General features: G+C 38.6%; 1 protein-coding gene across 1 annotated transcript in view; it reads right to left on the minus strand.

Moving 5' to 3' along the window:
* Positions 1–3,837: 3,837 nt before the first annotated feature.
* Positions 3,838–27,158, minus strand: part of LOC128644350 (protein FRA10AC1) — a gene marked incomplete at its 3' end in the record, with an annotated part of 238,489 nt that continues 215,168 nt past the window's right edge. The window contains 5 exon segments of the mRNA XM_053697004.1: positions 3,838–3,922; positions 18,080–18,118; positions 19,768–19,874; positions 22,889–22,931; positions 25,042–25,155. Of these exon segments, the coding sequence (XP_053552979.1) occupies positions 3,838–3,922; positions 18,080–18,118; positions 19,768–19,874; positions 22,889–22,931; positions 25,042–25,155 (388 nt within the window).

Raw genomic sequence — 27,158 nt, forward strand, 5'->3', positions numbered from 1 at the left:
TCTGAAAAAGCACAGCTATCCTCCACCGGATAGTGGTGCGCTTAGCTAAAGTAGAAACTGCTCCCTCCACCTTAGGGACCTTTTGCCATAAGTCCCGTGTAGGTGGCGGTCTATTGGAAACATCCTTTCTAAATATTGGAGGGGGGTGAGAACGGCACACCGGGTCTATCCCACTCCTTAGTAACCAATTTCAGTTAATCTCTTAGGTATAGGAAAAACGTCAGTACTCGCCGGTACCGCAAAGTATTTATCCAACCTACACATTTTCTCTGGTATTGCAACAGTATTACAATCGTTAAGAGCCGCTAAGACCTCCCCTAGTAATACACGGAGGTTTTCCAATTTAAATTTAAAATTTGAAATATCTGAGTCCAATCTGCTTGGATCAGAACCGTCACCTACAGAATGAAGCTCTCCGTCCTCATGCTCTGCAAGCTGTGACGCAGTATCAGACATGGCCCTAGAATTATCAGCGCACTCTGTTCTCACCCCAGAGTGATCACGCTTGCCTCTTAGTTCTGGTAACTTAGCCAAAACTTCAGTCATAACAGTAGCCATATCTTGTAATGTTATCTGTAATGGCTGCCCAGATGTATAGGCGCCATAATATCACGCACCTCCCGGGCGGGAGACGCAGGTACTGACACGTGAGGCGAGTTAGACGGCATAACTCTCCCCTCGCTGTTTGGTGAAATTTGTTCAATTTGTACAGATTGGCTATTATTTAAAGTAGCATCAATACAGTTAGTACATAAATTTCTATTGGGCTCCACCTTGGCATTGGAACAAATGACACAGGTATCTTCCTCTGAATCAGACATGTTTAACACACTAGCAATAAACATGCAACTTGGTTACAATCTTATTTAACAAAAAACGTACTGTGCCTCAAAGAAGCACTAAACGATTAAATGACAGTTGAAATAATGAACTGAAAAAAACAGTTATAGCATCACTCTTTAAAAACAACACAACTTGTTAGCAAAGGTTTGTTCCCATTAGTAAAGTAACACTAATTAAATTTTAAACATAAAAATCACAGAGCAACGTTTTAAAACACAGTCACTACATAAGTCTCACAGCTCTGCTGAGAGAATCTACCTCCCTTCAAAGAAGTTTGAAGACCCCTGAGTTCTGTTAGAGATGAACCGGATCATGCAGAAAAAACAAGAGTAACTGACTGGAAATTTTTGATGCGTAGCAAAGAGCGCCAAAAAACGGCCCCTCCCCCTCACACACAGCAGTGAGAGAGAAACGAAACTGTCATAATCAAAACAAGCAAACTGCCAAGTGGAAAAAATAATGCCCAAATATTTATTCACTCAGTACCTCAGAAATGCAAACGATTCTACATTCCAGCAAAAACGTTTAACATGAATTAAATACCTATTAAAAGGTTTAATGTACTTTTACAGAGTAATTCCGGTGAAATACCATCCCCAGAATACTGAAGTGTAGAGTATACCTACATGTCATTATAACGGTAATGGCAGGATTTTCTCATCAATTCCATTCAGAAAATAAAAACTGCTACATACCTCAATGCAGATTCAACTGCCCGCTGTCCCCTGATCTGAAGCTTTTACCTCCCTCAGATGGCCGAGAAACAGCAATATGATCTTAACTACTCCGGTTAAAATCATAAGAAAAACTCTGGTAGATTCTTCTTCAAACTCTGCCAGAGAAGTAATAACACGCTCCGGTGCTATTGTAAAATAACAAACTTTTGATTGAAGTTATAAAAACTAAGTATAATCACCATAGTCCTCTCACACCTCCTATCTAGTCTTTGGGTGCAAGAGAATGACTGGAGGTGACGTAGAGGGGAGGAGCTATATAGCAACTCTGCTGGGTGAATCCTCTTGCACTTCCTGTAGGGGAGCAGATAATATCCCAGAAGTAATGATGACCCGTGGACTGATCACACATAACAGAAGAAAACTGAAATTAAAATCCTCCATGTCTCAAAATTAAATCAATGTAAATATTTGCATAGGAAATTAGCACATCTAGGCAAGATTCCCCGCTTGCTTTTTCCCAGAAATACTTAATATACAATGTTACCAATGCACAAGAGAACTCTGGGTAAGATATGCAAATTAGATATGCAAATTCTCAGTTTTCTTTGCTTCAAAATACTGTTTTAACACAGCGATCCTTTTAACAGGATTATTGCAGCAAACCAGAAATCACTCACTAGACAGCCTGTTTCGTTCTTTTTGGAACTCATCAGTAGGAGATAGATTTCTGGTTGCTGCATTGGTAAAGCTATTTTCATGGTTAAACCAAAATTCATTAAAATTATGGGGGGAGATAAAAAACTGAAATTAAAATCCTCCATGTCTCAAAATTAAATCAATGTAAATATTTGCATAGGAAATTATCACATCTAGGCAAGATTCCCCGCTTGCTTTTTCCGAGAAATACTTAATATACAATGTTACCAATGCACAAGAGAACACTGGGTAAGATATGCAAATTCTCTGTTTTTTTTGCTTCAAAATACTGTTTTAGCACAGCGATCCTTTTAACAGGATTATTGCAGCAAACCAGAAATCACTCACTAGACAGCCTGTTTTGTTCTTTTTGGAACTCATCAGTAGGAGATAGATTTCTGGTTGCTGCATTGGTAAAGCTATTTTCATGGTTAAACCAAAATTCATTAAAATTATGGGGGGAGATAAAAAACTGAAATTTAAATCCTCCATGTCTCAAAATTAAGTCAATGTAAATATTTGCATAGGAAATTAGCACATCTAGGCAAGATTCCCTGCTTGCTTTTTCCCAGAAATACTTAATATACAATGTTACCAATGCACAAGAGAACTCTGGGTAAGATATGCAAATTAGATATGCAAATTCTCAGTTTTTTTGCTTCAAAATACTGTTTTCCCAGAGTTCTCTTGTGCATTGGTAACATTGTATATTAAGTATTTCTGGGAAAAAGCAAGCGGAGACTCTTGCCTAGATGTGCTAATTTCCTATGCAAATATTTACATTGATTTAATTTTGAGACATGGAGGATTTAAATTTCAGTTTTTTATCTCCCCCCATAATTTTAATGAATTTTGTTTTAACCATGAAAATAGATTTACCAATGCAGCAACCAGAAATCTATCTCCTACTGATGAGTTCCAAAAAGAACGAAACAGGCTGTCTAGTGAGTGATTTCTGGTTTGCTGCAATAATCCTGTTAAAAGGATCCCTGTGTTAAAACAGTATTTTGAAGCAAAAAACTGAGAATGTGCATATCTAATTTGCATATCTTACCCAGAGTTCTCTTGTGCATTGGTAACATTATATATTAAGTATTTCTGGGAAAAAGCAAGCGGTGAATCTTGCCTAGATGTGCTAATTTCCTATGCAAATATTTACATTGATTTATATACAAATACACATATATCACAGGTAGAAAAAAATAAAATATCCTTCTGAGCATACAAATATTGCAATAATGAAAGGGAAATTAAATATTCCTTGTGTAAACAAAAGGAAACCAATGTATAATAACTACAATGAAAGATCAAACATAACCTTGGTTAGACAATGAATAGCTTATTAGCTTTGCTCAAAATTGACTACATCAAAACTCTTTTGCTTCATTGAATGTTGAATATTTTCCTGAGAAAGAAACATATGACTTATAAGAAAGAAATGTATGGGCTCAACAAATACAAGCATAGGATCCTGTTTGCTTAACACATTGTCCAAGAGTTACAATTAGGCTCTAAAGTGTTTATGTGACACGTAATGCAATAGAGTTGTGTACTCAGTAAGTACAAAAATAATATCCGTGTTCCGGAAGTAAATAAAGGTTAAGAATGTGTTTTAACTTACCGTGTTTTTTCATCTGTCTCTTGATGAGAACCCTTCCAGAAATCAGCATCTGGTTTACTGTCATCTTCCTCATCATCATCTGTATCTGCAGAGCACATATACACAAGATGGATATTATCTTAGTAAGGATTAGACATTTAAAAGATTTATGAAAGACAGAAAATGCCCAACAAAATGGTTTAAGCTCTAATAGCATCAAGCTGCTGAAACTTCAATTTTGTGAGAATTGGGTCCAAAACATTTCATGTTTTACACCTAATTCTCGCTAAAAAAGCACAGCAAACCTAAAGTACAACAATGTGTTTGCTTAACATGAAAGATGGGTTTGTTACCAGATAGGATTTTAGGTCAACATGTTTTAATAATTAATACAATGATTGCTTTAATTGGTTTGAGACCATCAGTTAACAAAAACAACTGTAAAAACATTTTAAACAATGATGTAACTAAACCAAAACACGTTGAGTTGTAAGAAAGTGTAGAAGATATAAAGAAAAGTTTATTTTTTTAATTAACAAATACAACTTAATATTACCTGCTGTTGTTTATCCAATGCTTACAAAAATAATCTAGCATATTCTACACTACATTATTCAAACATACTTAGAGGTCAACATTAAAGGGACATTAAGAAAGCCTGTTTTGTGAAATTTAAAGGTATATGAAACCCAAACATGTTCTTTCATGTTTTAGAGAATCCAGTTTTAAACAACTTTCCAATTTACTTCAATTAGCAGATTTGCTTAATTCCTTTGGTAGTTTTTGTTGATGGAGCAACATAGCTCTAGCTAACTGAAGACAATGGGCTCCATGTACTAAAAGGCAATTGGACAAGCTTCTCAACTCGAGAAGTTGTCCGCTCGCCTTCGCTACATACGTGAGCGTGTAAAGCCCACCCCTTCTCTTGCGCGACCAATCGCGTGGTAGAAGGGACTGTCAATCACCCGGAGCGAGCAAGCTCTCAGTGATTTCTCCTCACCATCTCAGAGGTGGCGAAGAGTGCAAGAGGCAGCAGTATAATGACTGTTGCTTCTTACATTGCGGGAAGCAGGCTTGCATATGCGAACCTGCCCTGCAAGGCCTCAGGAGCAACTTACATAGAGCCCATTGGGTGAACCAATGACAAGAGGTATATATGTGCAGCCACAAATCAGCAGCTAGCTCCCAATAGTCCATTGCTGCTCCTGAGCCTACCTAGGAATTATTTTCAACAAAGGATACTAAGAGAACAAAGCAAATCAGATAATAGAAGTAAATTGGAACATTGCTTACAATTGTATGATCTATCAGAATAATAAACTCATTTTGTTATGTTTAATTTCCCTTTAAGTCACAAAATATTACTGTTTGCACAGAAGCATTAAAAAATTAGCCTTTTACAGAAAATACCACTGACTTGCATACCTCTATCAAGTAGAAAAAACATTTGCCTCTTTAATTCAAGTTTATACCATCTATATTCAGAAGTAGTTGAGCTCTCCTCTAAATTAAAGGACTAGGATATTCAAAATATATTTTGTATCTTCTAAAATAGAATGTTTTAAAATATATTACAGTGTTTTGCTTTGTTTCTCTAAAACCAACTTTTTCTTTCTGAGTTGAGCCAGCATTAGAATCCCTGTTTACACAATCACAAACTTTCTGGGAGTTTTTACATTCATTTAAAACACTTTTACTTAAAGGAAAAACCCAGCAAAAATTGGAAACCACATGGCAGTATTTTGGTATTGAACAGAACCATTTTTATAATATACATGCAAGAGCAAAAATGCTTCTAATAAAAACTATAGCTTTTACAAAAGGGTATTTAAGTATGCACCGTGCACCAGCATTTTATACACAGCACTTGTTCAGAGAGCCTAAGGTGATTGTACCGTCTGGTAATGACTCAATTTGTTATTTGCTGACATGATACAAGCCCCACTGATGATCTGAGCAGCTGCATTATTTAAAAGGTGGGTGCACTGAGAATATCTAGCTATGCTTCACATGCACATGCAGAGAAAATGTTAACACTAAAACAGTGATAACTTTTACTAAAAGCATTTTTGCCAATACATTTATATTGCACATATGTTTCTATTCAAAGATGTAATTCATCTATGTGCATTTAAATTTTGACCGGAATGTCCCTTTAACTTTTTTTTAAGCACAAATATTTTGTATACTTGACAGACACATTCTGAATACCTTGCTGCTTTAAGAAAAATGACTGCAAATATTCAAAAGCCTCAAATCATCCTACTATTTGAACCTGGAATTCAGATCAATTCAATTCAATGTAATTCTTTCCTCTATTAATGCCCGATCTACGGGCAAGCTGGAATTGTCCAAATCATGCCTCATATAATCCCATTGGGATAAACACCACTGTTCAGACTTTGCCCCTGGCTAGGTAAAATGATGCTGTCAGATCATCTTACACCGAGCATAGGAAATGTCAAGAAGAGTAAGCATGGAAACTTTATGATGCAAAGTGAACATTACCTATACAATGAAGTATTAGACTTTCAAAATCTCCAGTATTCCTAGACTGTAATTTGTAGAACTCCCAAACAAAAAAATAATAATTCTGGTCAATAAATTATTTTCCTCACACTGGCTCCATGTACAATACAAGTGTAAGCTGGTCCAGAGCACTTGCGGGGCAGGTTCGCACATGCGAGCCTGCTTGCCGCAATGTAAGAAGCAGGGGTCATTAGACAGCTGCTTCTTCCACTCATTGACATCTCTGAGGTGGCGAAGAGAAATCACCCAGAGCTCGCTCGCTCTCAGTGATTGACAGTCGTGCGAGTGAAGGGGCAGGCATTACACAATCATCGGAGTGTGTAATGATGCATAAGGGCCAGTGGATGAACAGATCCGCTGCCCGTATGCAGTGGAGGTGTGCGCAGACAAATTCACAATTTGAGAAGCTTGTTCGCAAGCCATTTAATACATGGAGCCCTTGAAGTAGTGACATGGTCAGGTTCTACTGAGATATGTTTTGCACCTCATTGGAGTATGTATAAATATAATAAATCTCAAGGACACCTCTTCTCTCCTCCTTGCACTATATCACATTCCTTCCACAGGCTTTAACCCACAAATATCCAAGTCAGAACCTGTATATTTGTAGCAACGTAATACATTGGCGCAAACACTGCTGTCATTGAGCGATAAAGACATATGCATACGTCTGAGCCTATCTAGGTTAACTCTTCAACAAAAGATACCAAGAGAACAAAGCAAATGTTTCTAATGGAATTAAATTAGAAAGTTTTTGTTTTTTAAAACTTTAGTTCAACTTTGACTTTACTGCCCTTTAAAATGATTAGCGAGAGAATGGTGTTACTTTAAGAAGATTATGTCTAACTAATCTAGCAGAATTCTTTAATTTTAAAACTAAAGTGATATAAAAAATTAGAACAGTAGCTGCAACATCTAGATTTTAGCAAAGCATTTAAGACACTATCCCCCCCCACTACTTTGCCTTGGAGTAGACATCAAAATAGTTGACCCCTACACGCCTGTAGAAAGTTCCATGCCATCCTAACAGCACTGGGCTGTAACGCAATTAGGATGGCATGGAAAGTCCTACCTTTTTGGTGTCCTGCAACCTCTCCCTTTTAGACGAGAACAAATTAGACGGGGGGAGTGTCTAGCATCGTAGGCAGTCCCCTATGATCCGATCCCAGCCTTGAAATCACATGATCGCATTGACGATTGCATGATTTCATTTTTCAAGCAAGTGTTTACATTGGAACTTCGTTCTGATATTAAACACTTTGCCCCAGCATGAAGGGGTTAAGCTGGTGGAAATAGATGGAACAGGGTTTTAGTTACAGAGTACATTTAAAGAGGCAGGTGATCTCTGATGGTGTTCTCCAGTTGTCATTTTATCTGTATGAGAGAGAACAGGTTGAAGCTGATTTCTTGTACTACAGAGCTTACTATATTGAGATCCTTCTTCAGTTGTGCAACGCAAAACATTCAAAATCTTAGTAAAAGTGCTTCCAGAAGAAAAATAAATGTTATCAGACGCCTAGTAATCTATTACAATGCTGCCATCTAAAAAGGTTTATATGTTGCACGTTGACATTGATAGCAGTTGAAAAGTTATGCAATCAAGACCCTTTTTTAATACAGGTACAATCTAGTGGTGGTGAGTAGGATTTTCACTTAAAGGGACAGTCTGCAATAGAATTGTTATTGTTTTAAAAAATAGATAATCCCTTTATTACCCATTCCCCAGTTTTGCATAACCAACACAGTTATAATTATATACTTTTTACCTCTGTGATTACCTTGTATCTAAGCCTCTTCTGACAGCCCCCTGATCACATAACTTTTTATTTATTATCTATTGACTTGCATTTAGCTACTGTGTTGTACTAAAATATAATTTATGCTTACCTGATAAATTCATTTCTCTTGTAGTGTAGTCAGTCCACGGGTCATCCATTACTTATGGGATTATATCTCTTCCCTAACAGGAAGTTGCAAGAGGATCACCCAAGCAGAGCTGCTATATAGCTCCTCCCCTCACATGTCATATCCAGTCATTCGACCGAAACCAGACGAGAAAGGAGAAACTATAGGGTGCAGTGGTGACTGGAGTTTAATTAAAATTTAGACCTGCCGTAAAAAACAGGGCGGGCCGTGGACTGACTACACTACAAGAGAAATGAATTTATAAGGTAAGCATAAATTATATTTTCTCTTGTTAAGTGTAGTCAGTCCACGGGTCATCCATTACTTATGGGATACCAATACCAAAGCTAAAAGTACACGGATGACGGGAGGGCAAGGCAGGAACTTTACACGGAAGGAACCACTGCCTGTAGAACCTTTCTCCCAAAAACAGCCTCCAAAGAAGCAAAAGTGTCAAATTTGTAAAATTTTGAAAAGGTGTGAAGTGAAGACCAAGTTGCAGCCTTGCAAATCTGTACAACAGAGGCCTCATTCTTAAAGGCCCAGGTGGAAGCCACAGCTCTAGTAGAATGAGCTGTAATCCTTTCAGGAGGCTGCTGTCAAGCAGTTTCATAGGATAAACGTATTATGCTACGAAGCCAAAAAGAGAGAGAGGTAGCCGAAGCCTTTTGACCTCTCCTCTGTCCAGAGTAAACGACAAACAGGGAAGAAGTTTGACGAAAATCTTCAGTTGCCTGCAAATAAAACTTTAGGGCACGGACTACGTCCAGATTATGCAAAAGTCGTTCCTTCTTTGAAGAAGGGTTAGGACACAATGATGGAACAACAATCTCTTGATTGATATTCCTGTTAGAGACTACCTTAGGTAGGAACCCAGGTTTAGTACGCAGAACTACCTTGACTGAATGAAAAATCAGATAAGGAGAATCACAATGTAAGGCAGATAACTCAGAGACTCTTCGAGCCGAGGAAATAGCCATCAAAAACAGAACTTTCCAAGATAACAGCTTGATATCCACGGAATGAAGGGGTTCAAACGGAACGCCTTGCAGAACGTTAAGAACTAAGTTTAAGCTCCACGGCGGAGCAACAGTCTTAAACACAGGCTTAATTCTAGCCAAAGCCTGACAAAAAGCCTGAACGTCTGGAACTTCTGCCAGACGTTTGTGTAGAAGGATAGACAGAGCCGAAATCTGTCCCTTCAACGAACTAGCAGATAAACCCTTTTCTAAACCCTCTTGTAGAAAAGACAATATCCTAGGAATCCTAACTTTACTCCATGAGTAACTCTTGGATTCACACCAATATAAGTATTTACGCCATATTTTATGGTAAATTTTTCTGGTAACAGGTTTCCTAGCCTGTATTAAGGTATCAATAACCGACTCCGAGAAGCCACACTTTGATAGATTCAAGCGTTCAATCTCCATGCAGTCAGCCTCAGAGAAATTAGGTTTGGATGGTTGAAAGGACCCTGAATTAGAAGGTCCTGCCTCAGAGGTAGAGACCATGGTGGACAGGACGACATGTCCACTAGATCTGCATACCAGGTCCTGCGTGGCCACGCAGGCGCTATCAGAATCACCGATGCTCTCTCCTGTTTGATCCTGGCAATCAAACGAGGAAGCATCGGAAATGGTGGAAACACATAAGCCATGTTGAAGACCCAACGTGCTGTCAGAGCATCTATCAGCAGAGTACATTTAAAGAGGCAGGTGATCTCTGATGGTGTTCTCCAGTTGTCATTTCATCTGTATGAGAGAGAACAGGTTGAAGCTGATTTCTTGTACTACAGAGCTTACTATATTGAGTTCCTTCTTCAGTTGTGCAAAGCAAAGCATTCAAAATCTTAGTGAAAGTGCTTCCAGAAGAAAAATAAATGTTATTAGACGCCTAGTAATCTATTACAATGCTGCCATCTAAAAAGGTTTATATGTTGCACGTTGACCTTGATAGCAGTTGAAAAGTTATATGATTAAGACCCTTTTTTAATACAGGTACAATCTAGTGGTGGTGAGTAGGATTTTCACTTAAAGGGACAGTCTACAATAGAATTGTTATTGTTTTAAAAAATAGATTATCCCTTTATTACCCATTCCCCAGTTTTGCATAACGAACACAGTTATAATTATATACTTTTTACCTCTGTGATTACCTTGTATCTAAGCCTCTTCTGACAGCCCCCTGATCACATAACTTTTTATTTATTATCTATTGACTTGCATTTAGCACTGTGTTGTACTAAAATATAATTTATGCTTACCTGATAAATTCATTTCTCTTGTAGTGTAGTCAGTCCACGGGTCATCCATTACTTATGGGATTATATCTCTTCCCTAACAGGAAGTTGCAAGAGGATCACCCAAGCAGAGCTGCTATATAGCTCCTCCCCTCACATGTCATATCCAGTCATTCGACCGAAACCAGACGAGAAAGGAGAAACTATAGGGTGCAGTGGTGACTGGAGTTTAATTAAAATTTAGACCTGCCGTAAAAAACAGGGCGGGCCGTGGACTGACTACACTACAAGAGAAATGAATTTATCAGGTAAGCATAAATTATATTTTCTCTTGTTAAGTGTAGTCAGTCCACGGGTCATCCATTACTTATGGGATACCAATACCAAAGCTAAAAGTACACGGATGACGGGAGGGCAAGGCAGGAACTTTACACGGAAGGAACCACTGCCTGTAGAACCTTTCTCCCAAAAACAGCCTCCAAAGAAGCAAAAGTGTCAAATTTGTAAAATTTTGAAAAGGTGTGAAGTGAAGACCAAGTTGCAGCCTTGCAAATCTGTACAACAGAGGCCTCATTCTTAAAGGCCCAGGTGGAAGCCACAGCTCTAGTAGAATGAGCTGTAATCCTTTCAGGAGGCTGCTGTCAAGCAGTCTCATAGGATAAACGTATTATGCTACGAAGCCAAAAAGAGAGAGAGGTAGCCGAAGCCTTTTGACCTCTCCTCTGTCCAGAGTAAACGACAAACAGGGAAGAAGTTTGACGAAAATCTTTAGTTGCCTGCAAATAAAACTTTAGGGCACGGACTACGTCCAGATTATGCAAAAGTCGTTCCTTCTTTGAAGAAGGGTTAGGACACAATGATGGAACAACAATCTCTTGATTGATATTCCTGTTAGAGACTACCTTAGGTAGGAACCCAGGTTTAGTACGCAGAACTACCTTGTCTGAATGAAAAATCAGATAAGGAGAATCACAATGTAAGGCAGATAACTCAGAGACTCTTCGAGCCGAGGAAATAGCCATCAAAAACAGAACTTTCCAAGATAACAGCTTGATATCCACGGAATGAAGGGGTTCAAACGGAACGCCTTGCAGAACGTTAAGAACTAAGTTTAAGCTCCACGGCGGAGCAACAGTCTTAAACACAGGCTTAATTCTAGCCAAAGCCTGACAAAAAGCCTGAACGTCTGGAACTTCTGCCAGACGTTTGTGTAGAAGGATAGACAGAGCCGAAATCTGTCCCTTCAACGAACTAGCAGATAAACCCTTTTCTAAACCCTCTTGTAGAAAAGACAATATCCTAGGAATCCTAACTTTACTCCATTAGTAACTCTTGGATTCACACCAATATAAGTATTTACGCCATATTTTATGGTAAATTTTTCTGGTAACAGGTTTCCTAGCCTGTATTAAGGTATCAATAACCGACTCCGAGAAGCCACGCTTTGATAGAATCAAGCGTTCAATCTCCATGCAGTCAGCCTCAGAGAAATTAGGTTTGGATGGTTGAAAGGACCCTGAATTAGAAGGTCCTGCCTCAGAGGTAGAGACCATGGTGGACAGGACGACATGTCCACTAGATCTGCATACCAGGTCCTGCGTGGCCACGCAGGCGCTATCAGAATCACCGATGCTCTCTCCTGTTTGATCCTGGCAATCAAACGAGGAAGCATCGGAAATGGTGGAAACACATAAGCCATGTTGAAGACCCAACGTGCTGTCAGAGCATCTATCAGCACCGCTCCCGGGTCCCTGGACCTGGATCCGTAACATGGAAGCTTGGCGTTCTGGCGCAACGCCATGAGATCCAGATGCCTCAGTTGGGCGAAGACCTCCGGATGAAGTTCCCACTCCCCCGGATGAAAAGTCTGGCGACTTAGAAAATCCGCCTCCCAGTTCTCCACGCCTGGGATGTGGATCGCTGACAGGTGGCAAGAGTGAGACTCTGCCCAGCGAATTATCTTTGAGACTTCCAACATCGCTAGGGAACTCTTCGTTCCCCCTTGATGGTTGATGTAGGCTACAGTCGTGATGTTGTCCGACTGAAATCTGATGAACCTCAGAGTTGCTAACTGAGGCCAAGCTAGAAGAGCATTGAATATTGCTCTTAATTCCAGAATGTTTATTGGGAGGAGTTTTTCCTCCTGAGTCAACGATCCCTGAGCCTTCAGGGAATTCCAGACTGCGCCCCAGCCTGAAAGGCTGGCGTCTGTAGTTACAATCGTCCAATCTGGCCTGCGAAAGGACATCCCCTTGGACAGATGTGGCAGAGAAAGCCACCATAGAAGAGACTCTCTGGTCTCTTGATCCAGATTTAGCAGAGGGGACAAATCTGAGTAATCCCCATTCCACTGACTTAGCATGCACAATTGCAGCAGTCTGAGATGCAGGCGCGCAAATGGTACTATGTCCATTGCCGCTACCATTAAGCCGATTACCTCCATGCACTGAGCCACTGACGGGTGTGGAATGGAATGGAATGAAGGGCACGGCAAGCATTTAGGAGTTTTGATAACCTGGCCTCCGTCAGGTAAATCTTCATTTCCACAGAATCTATAAGAGTCCCTAGGAAAGGAACCCTTGTAAGTGGCAATAGAGAACTCTTTTCCACGTTCACCTTCCACCCATGCGACCTTAGAAATGCCAGAACTATCTCTGTATGAGACTTGGCAATTTGGAAGCTTCCGACGCTTGTATCAGAATGTCGTCTAGGTACGGAGCTACCGCTATGCCTCGCGGTCTTAGTACCGCCAGAAGTGAGCCCAGAACCTATGTAAAGATTCTTGGGGCCGTAGCTAAACCGAAGGGAAGAGCTACAAACTGGTAATGTCTGTCTAAGAAGGCAAATCTTAGATACCGGTAATGATTCTTGTGAATCGGTATGTGAAGGTAGGCATCCTTTAAGTCCACTGTGGTCATGTACTGACCTTCTTGGATCATGGGTAGGATGGTTCGAATAGTTTCCATTTTGAATGATGGAACTCTTAGGAATCTGTTTAGGATCTTTAAGTCCAGGATTGGTCTGAAGGTTCCCTCTTTCTTGGGAACCACAAATAGATTTGAATAGAATCCTTGCCCGTGTTCCGTTCGCGGAACTGGGTGGATCACCCCCATTAGTAAGAGGTCTTGTACGCAGCGTAGGAACGCCTCTTTCTTTACTTGGTTTGCTGATAACCTTGAAAGATGAAATCTCCCTTGTGGAGGAGAAGCTTTGAAGTCCAGAAGATATCCCTGAGATATGATCTCCAACGCCCAGGGATCCTGGACATCTCTTGCCCAAGCCTGGGCGAAGAGGGAAAGTCTGCCCCCCACTAGATCCGTTTCCGGATAGGGGGCCCTCACTTCATGCTGTCTTAGGGGCAGCAGCAGGTTTTCTAGCCTGCTTGCCCTTGTTCCAGGACTGGTTAGCTCTACAGCCCTGTCTGTAACGAGCAACAGCTCCTTCCTGTTTTGGAGCGGAGGAAGTTGATGCTGCTCCTGCCTTGAAGTTACGAAAGGCACGAAAATTAGACTGTTTGGCCTTTGATTTGGCCCTGTCTTGAGGCAGAGCATGGCCCTTACCTCCGGTAATGTCAGCGATAATTTCTTTCAAACCGGGCCCGAATAAGGTCTGCCCCTTGAAAGGAATATTAAGCAATTTAGATTTAGAAGTCACATCAGCTGACCAGGATTTAAGCCACAGCGCTCTGCGCGCTTGGATGGCGAATCCGGAGTTCTTAGCCGTAAGTTTGGTTAAATGTACAACAGCATCAGAAACAAATGAGTTAGCTAGCTTAAGAGCTTTAAGCTTGTTCATAATTTCATCCAATGGAGCTGTGCGAATGGCCTCCTCCAGAGACTCAAACCAGAATGCCGCCGCAGCAGTGACAGGCGCAATGCATGCAAGGGGCTGTAAGATAAAACCTTGTTGAACAAACATTTTATTAAGGTAACCTTCTAATTTTTTATCCATTGGATCTGAAAAGGCACAGCTATCCTCCACCGGGATAGTAGTACGCTTAGCCAAAGTAGAAACTGCTCCCTCCACCTTAGGGACCGTCTGCCATAAGTCCCGTGTGGTGGCGTCTATTGGAAACATTTTCCTAAATATAGGAGGGGGTGAAAAAGGCACACCGGGTCTATCCCACTCCTTGTTAATAATTTCTGTAAGCCTCTTAGGTATAGGAAACACGTCAGTACACACCGGTACCGCAAAGTATTTATCTAGCCTACATAATTTCTCTGGAATTGCAACCGTGTTACAATCATTCAGAGCCGCTAATACCTCCCCTAGCAATACGCGGAGGTTCTCAAGCTTAAATTTAAAATTAGAAATCTCTGAATCCAGTCTGCCTGGATCAGATCCGTCACCCACAGAATGAAGCTCTCCGTCCTCATGGTCTGCAAATTGTGACGCAGTATCGGACATGGCTCTCTCATTATCAGCGCGCTCTGTTCTTACCCCAGAGTGATCGCGCTTACCTCTTAATTCTGGCAATTTAGATAATACTTCTGTCATAACAGTAGCCATGTCTTGCAAAGTGATTTGTATGGGCCTCCCTGATGTACTTGGCGCCACAATATCACGCACCTCCTGAGCGGGAGGCGAAGGTACTGACACGTGAGGAGAGTTAGTCGGCATAACTTCCCTCTCGTTGTCTGGTGATAATCTCTTTACATGCAAAGTTTGACTTTTATTTAAAGTAACATCAATACATTGAGTACACAAATTTCTATTGGGCTCCACATTGGCCTTTAAACATAGTGAACAAACAGATTCATCTGTGTCAGACATGTTTAACCAGACTAGCAATGAGACTAGCAAGCTTGGAAAATACTTTCAAATAAATTTACAAGCAATATAAAAAACGCTACTGCGCCTTTAAGAAGCACAAAAAGCTGTCACAGTTGAAATAACACTGAACCAAATTAGTTATAGCAACCAAATTTTTACAGTAAGTGTATAAAGTTAGCAGAGGATTGCACCCACCAGCAAAAGGATGATTAACCCCTTAATACCAATTGTAATAATTAACGTCTGCTGTGACTGATTACCTCCCTCAAAACGAACTTTGAAGACCCCTGAGCTCTGTAGAGACGTCCTGGATCATGGAGTATGAAATAGGAAGACTGTGACTGAATTTTTACTGCGCAAAAAAGCGCTAAAATAGGCCCCTCCCACTCCTATTACAACAGTGGGGAAGCTCAGTAAACTGTTTCTATGCAGAAAAAACGATAGCCATGTGGTAAAAATCATGCCCAATAAGTTTTATCACCAAGTACCTCACAAAAAACGATTAACATGCTAGTAAACGTTTTGAATATGTATTTTAAAGTCATGAAGTGTTATTAATAAGCCTGCTACCAGTCGCTTTTACTGCAGTGAAGGCTCATGCATTACTTCAGTATTAACAGTATTTTCTGAGTAAAATTCCATTCCTTAGAAAAATACCTCAGTGTACACACACACACTCATCAGCCTGATACCAGTCGCTACCACTGCATTTAAGGCTGAACTTACGTGACATCGGTATTAGCAGTATTTTCTCAGTCAATTCCATTCCATAGAAAATTAATTTACTGCACATACCTCCTTTGCAGGGGAGCCCTGCATGCTATTCCCCTGTTCTGAAGTTACCTCACTCCTCAGAATGTATGAGAACAGCCAGTGGATCTTAGTTACGTCCGCTAAGATCATATAAAACGCAGGCAGATTCTTCTTCTAATGCTGCCTGAGAACAAACAGCACACTCCGGTGCCGTTTAAAATAACAAACTTTTGATTGAAGAAATAAAACTAAGCTTAAAACACCACAGCCCTCTCACAATGACCTATCTTTAGTTAGGTTGCAAGAGAATGACTGGGTATGACATGTGAGGGGAGGAGCTATATAGCAGCTCTGCTTGGGTGATCCTCTTGCAACTTCCTGTTAGGGAAGAGATATAATCCCATAAGTAATGGATGACCCGTGGACTGACTACACTTAACAAGAGAAATCTTAAATAACTCATTGTGCGTGAATATAATGTTATCTATATGGCCCACATGAACTAGCAGTCAGTCTCCTGTTGTGAAAAGCAAATAAAAAAGCATGTAATAAGAGGCTGTCTATAGCGGCGCACCTTCCCTTCCGGTGTAGCGCAGGCAGAATATCAGACCGCGCAGCACCGGAGGGATGGGGAAAGTGAGATATCGCCAGGGACATTTTTAGGTGCATGCAAGGCTCCAATCCATCAGGGACGGGTGTGTTGCACTAACAGCACCGTCTCAGACACTCGATTGATCTAACTGCAGTTTCAGGCATTTCCTCTCTATTCTTCTGCTCACAGTCCTTTCTGATGTGTTTAATGCAGGGCTGTGAGCAGAAGCTGAGAGAGGAAAATGCCTAACAGCTTAAAAGTACATTAGCTCAGTGCTGGCAGCAGCACTGTATAAAGGAATAATGAAGCAGGCTGGATGAGTGACAGATTGCTGGGTCCAATGTGCAGTGCGGGCGGTGCTTGGCAAATTATTTCTATATTTTTGGGCTCTCAGTGGTAGTATCAGCGAGGGCACTGGACTTCTTCCCTGCCTGCTTTCTCCATGGTACGTCTTTCATTACTGGGTCACTAAACTTTTATAACATCTTTCAGAGTGTGCAGGGCCAAGCGGTGCTGATGTAGTCTGTAACAACCGCTTGGCCCTGCACATTTCGAAAGATTTTATAAAAGTTTAGTGAGCGGATTAATAGTAAGGTAGGTAGGTAGGAGGTACTAGCATGGGCGGCACAGATTATTTTTTCAAAGTTTAAAACAGCGCGGGCTGTTAGAAAACGAGGCAGATTGGAAGAAGCAGTGTTGCTAGTATGCTTCTCTCCTCATCTTCCTTCAAAAATTAATATATGAGTGCAGGAGAGGTCCCCCAACAACGGTAGGATGATCCTAGTTGTATTTCAAAATGAGGAGGCTCCTATATAAGTGAAACATTTACTTAAAAATATTGAAATGCTAATGGATTATATTAGCATACTGTGTATTACGTGACGATATATACATACTGGGCATTCACAGTCCCCCAGATAAACTGTACATGTATGTATGTATGTGTATATATATATATATATATATATATATATATATATATATATATATATATATATATTGTATGCATGTATAAATATATATATGTATACAAATATATATATATATATATATATATACACATATACATATATATTCACATATACATATATATATATATATACACACATATATATATATATATATATATATATACACACACACACATATATGTGTATATATATATATATATATATATACACACATATATTTATAAATATATATAGTGCCGCACACAAGCGGTATCAAGCCCGCACACAGAAAAAAATAATTGCACGCACGGAAAAAAATTAGAGTGAACATTGGTGTAGACTGTCCCTTTAATCCACCGACTGTTAAGAAGCATATTGTTTACAATGTTAAAGTATGAAAGTTACAGAGCTTTAGGAATTTTTATTAGCTGGGATCTTGGTTGAAATATTTGCTTATGTGTTTATCATTTTGTATTGCAGATTGTACTTAAATAAAAGACTATAAAATAGTGAACATTATACCTTTTTCACTTGAGTCCTTGTGTTTATCTGGAGACACACCTAGAAAAAAACAAAACATGACATTTATTCCACCCACAGAGATCAAATATTAGTAAAATTGTTCCAACAATAAAATCTGTATGACCAGCATCAAACAAAACAATAAAAGCTTATCAGATTCTATTGTCCTTCACTCTTAATAGTATTACAACATTTGTGTCGTGAGGGGCAGAATTTGAGTTTTTTGTGTTGTTGTGAAACAATGACTATTTAAATTAAAGGGACAGTAAAGTCAAAATGTAACTTTCATGATTCAGATAGAGCTTGAAGTTTTCCAATTTACTTCTATTATCAAATTTGCTGTGTTCTCTTGGTATTCTTTGTTGAAGGCTAAACCTAAGTAAGCTGATAGAAGCTTAGGTGTGATCACGTTTCTATAGCAGTCTATGGAAGCAGTGTTTGTAACTATATATAAGATTGCATTAAACAGTGTTGCAAATGCTGCTGCCAGATGGCTTAGGACACAAGCACGCTCCTGAACTCACCTCTTTAACAAAGGGTGCCTAGAAAACTAGGCACAATTGAAAAAAGGACATTGAAAAGTTGTTTAAAAGTTCATGTTTTATCCAATCAATTTAAGTTTAATGTTGACTTTACTGACCCTTAAAAAAAAAATCACACAGCACTTCAAGTCCTGTAGATGCCCATAAGTGATTGTCAACCTTTTCTGCTTTGGGACACTCTTAGGGCTCCATGTACTAAGCGGCGGGCGGACAGCTTCTCAACTCGCGAAGCTGTCCGCCCGCCTTCGCTACACACGGGCAGCGGATCTGTTGATCCGCTTGCCCGTATGTATCATTACACACTCATTGGAGTGTGTAATGCCCGCCCCTTCATTTGCGCGAAAGAAGGGGCTGTTAATCACAGAGAGCGAGCGAGCAAGCTCTCTGTGATTTTCCCTCGCCACCTCAGAGGTGGCATAGGGTGTAAGAAGCAGCGGTCTAATGACCGCTGCTTCTTACATTGCGGGAAGCAGGCTCGCATATGTGAACCTGCCCCGCAAGGGCTCCAGAGCAGCCTTCGCTGCTTCGCACATAGTCTAACTTAGTCTATCTTTAAAATAAATGTAATATCACAGATTGATTTTTAAAATCTCCAAAAAGGTGATGAAAACTGAAAAAAAAACAATACATATTCTTCTGTACATGTAAATCTACACTGCAGTTTGAAATCCAAATGGATACATAGCAAAATTATGAAAATGTGCCTTTACTAAAACCCCTAGTACTGACCGCGTTAAAGAGATAAGATACAAAAGAATAGTATGATGGGAACGTTATTTTTAAATCCATGATTGGCCCCTCATACAAGATCAAGGTGCCACGCTTGAAGCCTAGACAGATATACAAACATAAATACAGAGATAGAAAAAGAATATATAAATTTGTACATGGCTCTTTATATTTATTTATTTATAAAATATTTTACCAGGAAGGATACATTGAGATTTCTCTCGTTTTCAAGTATGTCCTATCAGACCTACATCTTGAGTGTCATAATTTTCAGCTTTGACCAAGGTGCTATCAGTAAGTTCTTTACACTTTCAGCATGTGATTGAGAAATAGGTTAATTGACCTTGCAGCAAAACTATTTAATTACTGCAAAAAAATATTGCTAAAAAAATAATTAAAACAGAATTGTACTGCTACCTTTTGTCTTCTTTGGAGAACGGGATTTTTTAGACTTTTTCCTTGAGGGTTCACCATATTCTTCTTGCGTTTTCCTTTTAAGGCTTTTCGGCTCGACTTCTCGTCTTCTGTAAAGTAAAAATAGTAGTCTTGTTTGCATTTAAAATCAGTATAGAGTCACAGGCATTTTTAATATAGGAAATAAGGGCATAATCACAAAATTATGAAATAAATAAAACTTAACAAAGCCTAGACTACATTAATAGTATACCTAAAATTTGAATAAATACAGGAAACAAGAAAGAACTAAGAAACCTGGAGAACAGAAGTATCAAAAGTAGGGGTTGTCACCCATGTAATGTCCAGGTAACCTAATATTAAAAATGAATGTTCTTAGCAACCTATATACTAAGGGAACGACAAAGGGAAATTCAACAGCAAAATGATTTTGAGATGAGTGGAAATACAGAATAATCCCCAAATATTACTATGCAAAATAAGGTGTAATTCTCAATCGATAGTCAATGATTTTCTTGAAACCATAATATTTAGAATTGTCTACTTACGGTAGCTTACTTAACCAGCAAAAAAAAAAAAAAAAAAAATGAAGAAAAATATATATAAATATATAAAATTACAATACTGCCCTAAAAACAAAGGCCATGTAAAATTTGTTCTATAGATCTTGCAGAACCTTCATTCTAACTGATAAAATGCCACCACTAGTGTCTTAAAAACATCTGGGAGACCAATGATTCTACTTCTCAAATGTATAACTAATATCAGAAGCCATTTAAAGCTATACAAAGGTAAAAGTTGTATTAACATGCTTTCAAGTGGAGAATACAACTGAGAATACAAGCCATGTCTGAAATGGGATGCTGGATATTTCTGTATTACCTTCATTTTAGAAGCTTGTTAATGAATGTAAAAATTCTATCTTTTTTTTGAGGGGGGGGGGGGGGGTCTTATGGAAGTAGTGACCTTACAAAATGTGTTATAAGCTCTGGAATTTTATGAGGTAACCTCTTGAGAAAAAAAAACAATACCTATAGGTCTGAAATTGAATCTGCCCAAATGTTTTTGAATTATAAAAGCAGCTCCGGCCAAAATGCTGAAAATAAAGGTTTTCATAGAAAAGTATGCTTAAAGCGACATGAAACCCAACATTTATCTTTCATGATTTAGGTAGAACATACAATTTTAAACAAGTTCCCAATTTACTTCTATTATCATTTTTTTTAAATTCTTTTGGTATTATCAATCGGTATATATATGCAGCCACCAATCCGCAGCTAGAACCTAGGTTCTTTGCTGCTCCTGAGCTTACCTAGATGTCTAAATCATGAATGTCTAATTATGACTATACTGCCCCTTTAACTCCTCTTCCTTTAGAAATTATTGTGTCCACTTTATTCCCAAACAACACAAATGGCAAATTGTTTATATTGACCTTGGAACTAGAATATGCTTCCAATTATGCAGCTATAAAGCTCGTCTTGTCATGCTTGTTCTTACCATAGCCCTAGCAGTCAGATTTAGCACGTTAGAATGATTGCTTACTAATACACTGGATTAAAGGTAGATGAAACCCAAAATTATTCTTTCATGATTCAGATAGAACGCACAATTTTACACAACTTTCCAATTTACCTCTGTTGCCTAATTTTTATCCCTTCTCTTGGTAACCTTTGTTGAAAAAGTATACTTAGGTAAGCTCAGGAACAGCAATGCACTACTGGGAGCTAGCTGCTTATTGTTGGCCGCATATATATGATTCTTGTCATTGGCTTATCTGATGTGTTCAGCTAGCTCCCGGTAGGGCACCAATGCTCCTTAAACAAAGGACACCAAATTAAAGAAGAAAATTGTAAAGTTATTTAATACTGTATGCTGTATCTCAATCATGAAATAAAAATGTGGGGTTTTATGTCCCTTTAAGTGATGGCCCGCCTCTTTTAAATGAGTGGCTCTATGTCCATTTAACTGCCAGATTATGGTCACAAAGCGTCCGTTTTATTCTGATGTGGGTCTGAAAATAATTTAGCATTTTGTTTGTTGCCTTTTTTTTTTTGCATTTCTAGTCATCATACTTCTCCCAGAAGTCTGAAGTCATACACATTTTGGAATAATCCCCCGTTATTGTTAAATTCTAAAGCGTTATAAGCAAACAGATGTGCAATAAGAACTGTTAAGGGGTTCAATACACTGTTAAAAGTTAGACAGACAGCAGCAATGTACTGCCCATCAAAAGCTGGACATGGACTGGTGAGCCAATCAAAAGCATCACGTGTGTAGTTGCCAATCATTGCTGACTTTAGCTATATGTAGGAGTTATAATGTGTTTCTCAACTCCAGTCCTTAAAGTGACATAATACACATATGCTTCAATAATAGAAGGGGATGCAGAATAACTGTAAATAACTAACATAAAAATATCACCTGAAGTGATAGTTTACCTCAAATTTTTTTTAGCTCACAATAGTAAGTGCTCTGTGAACACAACCTTCAGCTACATGGTGAAAAAGAAAACGGCAGCCAATCAGCATCACACTTTGCTTTACTGTGGTCTCATGAGATTTCACTGAAGATTTTATAGTAAACTGAGGTGGGAAATAACATGATTATGCCTGCATATGCCATAAGCACACTCCCTTGCAAGTCCGGGGACTAGCATCCTGATTGGCTGCTTCCTTTTGTTTACATAGAGATGTTCAGATAATATTTTCTAGTCAGCTTTTTATTGCTATGCTACATCACTTTCAAATGCTTTAATATTTGGGTATCATGTTTCTTTAAGTACCACTAATAGGCCAGATTTGTATGATATCTTAACTAGAACACAGGTGAAATAATCAGCTGATGGATGAGAGCAGGTTAGTAACCATGGTTACTGATCAGCTGATTATTTTATCTGTTATCTAGTTAACATATAATGAAAATCTAGCCTGTTAGGGGGGTACTTGAAGACTGTTGTTGAAAAACAATAATATACATATATAGGCAAGCAATACTGCAATGATAAATACAACTGCAAAAATAAAATTAAATACATTTTGTAATTGCAGCTTTATATGTCCCTATCAAAATATTAAATAATCTATCTCCAAAATGGAGAAACAATGCCATGAATCCTGCTTACCTGTGGTGAAAGTTCAGTTTGTACGAACATTCAGGACAGAGCCCTGTATAGAATAATACAAAAACACCCAATTATAAAAGGTCAGAGAAATTAAACTAAAAAAATACTACTTTTTTATATATAACTTTCCAGTTCAGAATCAGAACAAAGTACCGGTATTTATGGCTGTTGGAGGAAAAAAACACATTTGTGTGTGCTTTAGAAATAAATCCATAACTTACAAGTGAGGTGTCCTTATATTTGTTAGAAAAATATCTGAGTTTTACTGTCTTTAAAAAAAACAAAAAAAAAACAACAGGTTTTCTCACTATAGGAAGCAATTGAGATATAATGGTAAACATTCTGAAACACTGCAATATTTTAAAGAAGAAAAAAAGGATATTTAGACACTAATTAAATGCTAGATATATTGATGCATTCAAAGAAAATATTAGTCTATAAATAACATGTAGATGTATTTTTTAAAGTTCCATTAGTTATTTAATAAGTGACAAATTAGGTGTAAAGTTTTAATGTCTATAAAACAATGGGAGCTGCCATGTTGTAACTTAAGTACATTTTTCTGCTGTGGCCAATTAGAGACAGTTATAAATAGGTTACTAGTGCAGCCTAAAGCTGTGCAGAATATAACAGTGTTCTGCACTTCCATTTCTTACAGGAACTGACATGCTCATAATTTTAGAATGGAATTACAGGAGAAGAGGACAACATAAATAATGAAAGTATATTGCAGAGTTATTATTTTATATTACCATCTCAAAGTGTTTAATGTTCCTTTAAAGGGAGATTGTAATTTAAATGTTTAATTACATGCAGCAAAAAAACTTGGCAGAACGTTTATTATATATTTCCCTTCTTTTCCTGTAATTTAACTCCAAAAACTAATAGATTTCACCTTGCCCATGTCTCCCTGTTTTATATATTATTTGTGTTGTTTTATAAATATTTTACAACAAATCATCTTTGCTAAAAATGTAATAATGTTTTAGGTATTTGATTTCCAAGGTGACTAATATTTATTTAGCTGCCATGGTAATTTTTATGCTTTATACAGATGAAAAATCAATATTAAGAGTTCAACTGTAACTATTATTGCTGCCATTTTCACCAGGTACCTGCACCTAACAGACACATTATCTTGAGGCTCTTATTATTTAAAGCACCACAAATACACAATAACAAGGCAATGCATTAGCACTTACTCTGAATTCCAAACGAGCAGCAGATTTATTTTCTAAAAAATTCAAAATTTCAAAATTTTGTTTACACTTCCTACCTCCTGTATCATGTGACAGCCATCAGCCAATCACAATGAATATACACTGTGAACTTACATGTTCAGTATGAGCTGGTGCAACAGAAAGTGTGAATATAAAAAGACTGCGTACAGTTTGATCATGGAAGCAAATTGAAAATGTATTTAAAATTGCATACTCCATCTGAATCATGAAACTTTAAGTTTTATTTTAGTGGCCCTTTAAGTTGACCAACATTTATCCTCTCGTGCTGGAACCAGTCCATATTTTAAAGGGATATCACACTAAATATATATATTATACATTTAATAGAAGACTATGTTTACAATTTTTTTTTTTTAAGAACATTAACCCCCTCAAGCCGTTAGAATGTTCCATGCTGTCCTTACAGTGCTGTTAGAACAGCATGGAATGTCCTACCTTATATGGCGTCCTACGGCTTCCCCCTTTGACGAAGGCAAGGATCAGCCTGGGGGGCAAGCTTGGCAGCATAGGCAGTCCCCCATTATCCGATATTGGCCTTGAAATCACGGTTTTCATCGACAATCACATGATTTCATTTTTACTAATAGTGTTTACATGGGAACTTTATTTTGATGTGAACACTATTGTACCGCCACAAAGGGGTTAATATCTATTTTTCAAAAAGCCAAACTGTAATACTTTTTAAAATGCCCTCTTTCAGATGCAACAAAGAAAAACAACCAGGTGGGTGAATTAGTGGCTCAGACACACGGATGTTCTCAGGCTCAGATATACTACAAATCTGGTATGAGAATAAATGTAGGAAAACTAAAAAAAAAAATTTTTCAATGCATCTTGCTGTGGGTATTAGAGATGAATAAAACTAAACTTTCAGCCAAAGTAATACATTGTTTCACTGTGTTTATAACTTACTTAATTTTACAAGAGCATTTTTCTTTTCCCCATGTTCAACGTAGCCAAAGTTTACTTCCCAACTCTTCAGCCCTTCCTTTTCGTCACATCGCTTGTTCCCACAGGAAAACTGGCCTAAAAAACAATAAAACACATCAAAAAAAAGTTTAGAATTCCATATGCTGGTACGGGTGGAATCATAACAATTAGTCAAACAAAGGCTTTAGTCTATTTTCTATAACCATGTTCAAAACAATAAATGCAATAAGCAGTAAATATAATATGAAAAAACTGCTATCAACCTTAAAGGGACACAAAACCCACATTGTTCTTTCATGATTCAGATAGAGCATACATTTGTAAACATCTTTTCAATTTACTTCTATTTTCAATTGTGCTTCATTCTTTTGGTATCCTATCTTGAAGGAACAGCAATGCACTACTGTGAAATAGCTGAACACATTGGTAAGCCAATCACAAGAGGCATATATGTGCAACTTCCAATCAGCAGCTAGCGTCCAGCTCCTGAGTCTATCTAGGTGTACTTTTCAAACAAAGAATAACAATAGAACAAAGCAAATTAGATTAAAAAACAGAATTTATGCTTACCTGATAAATTACTTTCTCCAACGGTGTGTCCGGTCCACGGCGTCATCCATAACTTGTGGGAATATTCTCTTCCCCAACAGGAAATGGCAAAGAGCACAGCAAAAGCTGTCCATATAGTCCCTCCTAGGCTCCGCCCACCCCAGTCATTCGACCGACGGACAGGAGAAAAAAACAGGAGAAACTATAGGGTACCGTGGTGACTGTAGTTAAAGAAAGAAATTCATCAAACCTGATTAAAAAACCAGGGCGGGCCGTGGGCCGGACACACCGTTGGAGAAAGTAATTTATCAGGTAAGCATAAATTCTGTTTTCTCCAACATTGGTGTGTCCGGTCCACGGCGTCATCCATAACTTGTGGGAACCAATACCAAAGCTTTAGGACACGGATGAAGGGAGGGAGCCAATCAGGTTACCTAAACGGAAGGCACCACGGCTTGCAAAACCTTTCTCCCAAAAATAGCCTCCGAAGAAGCAAAAGTATCAAATTTGTAGAATTTGGCAAAAGTGTGCAGGGAAGACCAAGTCGCTGCCTTACATATCTGATCAACAGAAGCCTCGTTCTTGAAGGCCTATGTGGAAGCCACAGCCCTAGTAGAGTGAGCTGTGATTCGTTCGGGAGGCTGCCGTCCGGCAGTCTCGTAAGCCAATCGGATGATGCTTTTCAGTCAAAAGGAAAGAGAGGTAGCAGTAGCTTTTTTGACCTCTCCTCTTGCCAGAATAAACGACAAATAGAGAAGACGTTTGTCTGAAAACCTTTGTTGCGTCTAAATAGAACTTTAAAGCACGTACTACATCTAAATTATGTAACAAACGTTCCTTCTTTGAAACTGGATTCGGACACAAAGAAGGCACAACTATTTCCTGGTTAATATTTTTGTTGGAAACAACCTTTGGAAGGAAACCAGGTTTAGTACGCAAAACAACCTTATCTGAATGGAACACCAGATAGGGCGGATTACACTGCAGAGCAGATAACTCAGAAACTCTTCTAGCAGAAGAAATAGCAACCAAAAACAGAACTTTCCAAGATAACATCTTGATATCTATGGAATGTAGAGGTTCAAACGGAACCCCTTGAAGAACTGAAAGAACTAAATTCAGACTCCAGGGAGGAGTCAAAGGTCTGTAAACAGGCTTGATCCTGACCAAAGCCTGAACAAAAGCTTGAACATCTGGCACAGTTGCCAGTCGTTTGTGTAACAAGACAGATAAAGCAGAAATCTGTCCTTTTAGAGAACTCGCTGATAATCCCTTATCCAAACCTTCTTGGAGAAAGGAAAGGATCCTAGGAATTTAAATCTTACTCCATGAGAATCCCTTGGATTCACACCAACAGATATATCTTTTCCATATTTTATGGTAAATTTTTCTAGTTACAGGTTTTCTGGCTTGAACCAGAGTATCTATCACAGAATCCGAAAACCCACGCTTAAATAAAATCAAGCGTTCAATTTCCAAGTCGTCAGCTGGAAAGAAACTAGATTTAGATGTTCGAATGGACCCTGTACTAGAAGATCCTGTCTCAATGG

This window comes from Bombina bombina, unplaced genomic scaffold, assembly GCF_027579735.1.
Source record: "Bombina bombina isolate aBomBom1 unplaced genomic scaffold, aBomBom1.pri scaffold_442, whole genome shotgun sequence".
Taxonomy (NCBI): domain Eukaryota; kingdom Metazoa; phylum Chordata; class Amphibia; order Anura; family Bombinatoridae; genus Bombina; species Bombina bombina.